This window comes from Hippocampus comes, unplaced genomic scaffold (assembly GCF_001891065.2).
Source record: "Hippocampus comes isolate QL1 unplaced genomic scaffold, H_comes_QL1_v1.1 scaffold105, whole genome shotgun sequence".
In the NCBI taxonomy this organism is placed as follows: Eukaryota; Metazoa; Chordata; class Actinopteri; order Syngnathiformes; family Syngnathidae; genus Hippocampus; species Hippocampus comes.
In genome coordinates, this window is record NW_017806235.1 from 1,182,132 (window position 1) to 1,186,177 (window position 4,046).

Here is a 4,046-nt window from a genome sequence, read left to right on the forward strand (position 1 = left end):
TTTTTTTTTAGGGGTTTTGGTAACTCAGCAAAGAGAAACAATCAGCAACAGCGAGGCGAGGGCAAAACGCTGAGTGGCGAGATGGCGGCGGGTGGCCCGTCCCGACAGTTGGTTGTCACACTCGCCGGGGCCCTGGCAGCGGGCCCTCTCGCATAGGACACCGGTGAAGCCCGGGGAGCAGTGGCAACGCTGGTGGTGGTGGCACGTGCCACCGTTCTGACAGCGTAGCATAGCGTTGTCACACACGCGCGCTGCGGACACACACACAAAAAAAAAAAAAGTAAAAATAGGGCGCATCAGTCGGGAACGTGTCAACAGGAGGCTCCGCAGGGCCACGAGCTGCCTCTTCTCGTCTCGTCTTGAGTCACCCCAGCTCTCGAGGGAGGTCGGGACAAGGACTTTTACGAGACATTTTTAGAGTTGGGAAAGCGGGAACAAATAAACCCCAGCAAGACAAAAGAGGGGCAAAGCCGGGCAAGCCATGAGGTCAAATTAATGAATCAAGCTGCGTGTGTATTGTGAGGCGGGCCGCTGTGTTCATTTTGGGCGGTGGGGAAGACAATGGATACGAATTTGGAACAAGCCCCCCCCCCGAAAACGTCTGCCTTTTAATCAGAAGTGGGGAAAATACTCACACTCTGCACTTGAACAGAAGTACAGATAACAACAAAAAAAAAAAATCATCACCATTTTGGAAAGAAAAAAACATGCACAAAACGCAATTATCTCACTCGCATAGTTCTACATTCAACAAAAATGTTAAATGCTGCATTTCGTTCTTTCAGCACTACCTAGCTAGCTTGAGCTCGACCTTCATGCGATTCAATCTTGTTTTCCAGATCTTTGCTAACGTAGTGAAGTGATGAATAAAAAAAAAAAAAAAGCAAAATCAGAAAAAATACACTTTTTCAACACCAAAAGCTGCAGTTTTTTTTAGACTGACAAAAGACATGGCAATCACCACCAGTCAGTCATTCTTGTTGACGACAACATTAAACAATTCTCTTTAAAAAGGCCATCTGAAATCTAAACTCTGAATTTATCGCTGTTGTGGCAAATGTCTTTTTTTTTTTTTTTTTTTTTTACATGTCAATGCTGTCCCTGGTTTCTCTGCCATATCGGTTCCCAGAGACTCAAATATTCGATCTTGACAAAGTAAGGAGGAAGAGGTGCAGATATCTGTTTTCAAATGCAGGGAGTAAAAGTAAAAAGTTGACAAAAACAAATACTCAAGTACAGACAGAAAAATCTACTTGAGTGCAGGTACCGGGTATTTGGCCTTAAATCCGATGCTAATACAAATTTCCAGCGTTGACTGAGAGATGAGGAGTACCGAGGCTAAGATTCACCATTCTGCAGCAAAACAACTCGCAAGTCCATGATTGTCGAGCAGCCTCAGTGTTGGCAGAAGCGCAAATCCGAGAAGAGGTCATATTTACCCAGATATTTCCAAGTAATTGGATAGCCACCACGGCATAATCACTTTTTTTTTTTTTGTGCACTATAAGGTGGTCCACTCCTCCGCTTTTTGTGAACTGAACAAATAAAATGGCTTTTGTCAAGGGAGATCCCTTGACAAAAGCCATTTACAAAGGTCGTAAACTTGCATGTTTTGATCATTTGGATTATTTTTTTATTTTTTATTTTTTTGAAGACCGGACATTGTTTTTGGCAAATCTTTTTTGGAAGGTATCACCTGTCAAAATTAGCTTTTCAGTTTTTGGAACATGAATGCGTGAGGTACTATTGTGACCAGTGGTTCGCTATTCACAATCGCACTTCTTCACATTTTTTGTGCTTTTTTTTTTTTTTTTTTAAATGCCCTTGGCGTAAAATGACGCCAAAAGGAAAGTAGTAATTAGTGTCAAGGAAATATGAAAATCTCGTCTTCCTGATTTCGGCTTATGCCGCTGCCGTTCGTGGAATGGAATTAGAAGGGAATTCCATCATAAAAACTTTCAGACCCCCCCGTTTATCAGCACAAAGGTGTGCTCCATTTTGCCTGGACTGCTTTCAGACGCGACTATTGACGGAATCCCTTCCAACAAATGGCTGATTAAGCCCATTGCTAGCGATAATACGTTTACTTAGGACTAAAAAGATTACGAGCAACACATCAATAATTCCAAATGTCCCCCCCACCCGTCGGTAAGCTGTAGATGCCCCCCTGTGCAAGTAAATAATGCGAGACAGTTTTCAGATACAGGATCTTCTAATTGGATGCCGTTTGCCTCAATGACGTCGGATCGATAACGTTCGCCATGATGTCAGGGTAAGCCGAAACCCCGCGCTGTCGGCCGCGCCTCTCCCGTTATCATATTAACGTGAATGCGTCGCCGTTCATCACGACTGCCGGGACCGACGTTGATTATTGACGGCGCCCCCGCCGTCTCCGCGCCCCCCGTGCAGTGAGACATGACAGCCACCGGCCAACAGCGTTCAAAGGCAAACAACAGCGCTACTTGTTTGTTGAACGATTCATTGCTTTTCATGGGAGAAGATGTCCACATTTAAAGTTTTAAATCTAAATTTAAAATCTTAACCTCTTTTTTTTTTAAACCCTAATCCTGGCTTGAAACCCTACTTTCAAACCCTAACCCTGGTTGGAAGCTTTTACCCAGCCCTAAATCTCAACTGTGAAAGCCAAACCCATGTTTAAAACCCTGGCTTGAAACCCTAACCATGGCTTTAAACCCTAATTAGAAACCGTAACCTATGATTAAGATCTTATACCGGTCTTGAAAACATACTTTAAACACCCACCCATGTTTGAAATCTTAAACCAAGCTTCAAACCTTATTTTTTGAACTACGAGGGGGAAGTCGACCTCACGGTCCTGGTCCGACAGTACCGTCGAAAGCGGAAAATTGCCAGGCCACCCTTTCGAAGTTGGTCCCATTTGGAGAATAAGGGCACCGTGACGTTGATCTGGTAATTTTCCGCCCTCAGATACGGAGATAGGCGATGTTACAGGCAAGGCGGCGTTGCTTTTTTTTTTTTTTTTCTATTCATCAGCATGCTGAAGTCACAAAGCCTCGAAGCCTACCTTGGTTACGATTTGCGACGCCAAGCGATGACGCGTTTGCTCGATCTGCATAAAGACGGGGGGAAATGTTACACATCACTCCGGAGAGTCACAATGGGCATGCCAATTGAAACACAGGGACAGCATGCATGCGTGTTCCCATGAGCATGAATCAAGGACATTTGCAGAGCGTCGTTGGAGGAGCATGATGTCATTTTGTGACGTCCGTATGCATTTTCGATGGATGACAAAGTTGGAGACATTTATACGTGGCAGCAGCTTTGTCACCCGCTACCAAAGAGTCACCTTCAGGCATCAGCATGCACGGTGGTGAAGGCGGGTTAGGAGCCACATCCTTAAAAAAAAAAAAAAAATACAAAAAAATAGACTTTTTCTTCTCTGGCTGTGGGCAAATATTAGTCGGTGCTCTTGTCTGCGAGGCAGAAATGATTTACTTTTTTGTTTTTGCCCTTCCTGGTGATAGACCATCTCAACCATTCCAGATGCTAGCATGCTATTTTCTACTTGTTTTGATCATCTCACGCTGCAGACGGAGCTTCTTTAAGCCTAAAATCGTTTGAATGTCGTTTTTTGTTGTATTTTGTTCATGCAAACAGGAAACAGTTGAGGTCCTTGGTTTACAAGGGAGTTTCGTTTCCGTGCTGGCGGTGGAAGATGAATTTGTTGGAAATTGCCAGTCAATCAATAATCTACGCTAATATAGCAGTTAAGTCAGATTTACAGGAAATACAGTATTTGTATGAAAACTATTCTTTCCCCCCCGCCCTAAAAAAATATACAAAACGATCAAATATAAAGCAGCAAGTACGGCGGTACCACGTGATGATGTATTCCATAATCTACTGATCATCTGTAAACCCTCATGTGCAGTGGAACCTCAAAATTCACACGATTGCTATCGTAGCATTTGGAAACACAACGTATTTTTCTTGAACGATAGTGTACAGAAGAACCTTGACATACAAGTGACTCAACGTAAGCGTTTGTCACGTTACGATTT

General features: G+C 43.6%; 1 protein-coding gene across 2 annotated transcripts in view; it reads right to left on the minus strand.

Annotated features, from left to right (window-relative positions):
* LOC109507284 (netrin-G1-like) overlaps positions 1-4,046 on the minus strand; it is a 22,813-nt gene continuing 18,767 nt past the window's right edge. The window contains exons 4-5 of one of the 2 annotated variants that reach the window (XM_019856613.1): positions 3,047-3,091; positions 1-251 (exon numbers count right to left, since the gene is read on the minus strand). In XM_019856613.1, coding sequence (XP_019712172.1) covers positions 25-251; positions 3,047-3,091 — 272 coding nt within the window. In that variant the 3' untranslated portion in view covers positions 1-24. The remainder of the gene's footprint in view (positions 252-3,046; positions 3,092-4,046) is intronic. The other variant, XM_019856615.1, reaches the window with a different exon arrangement.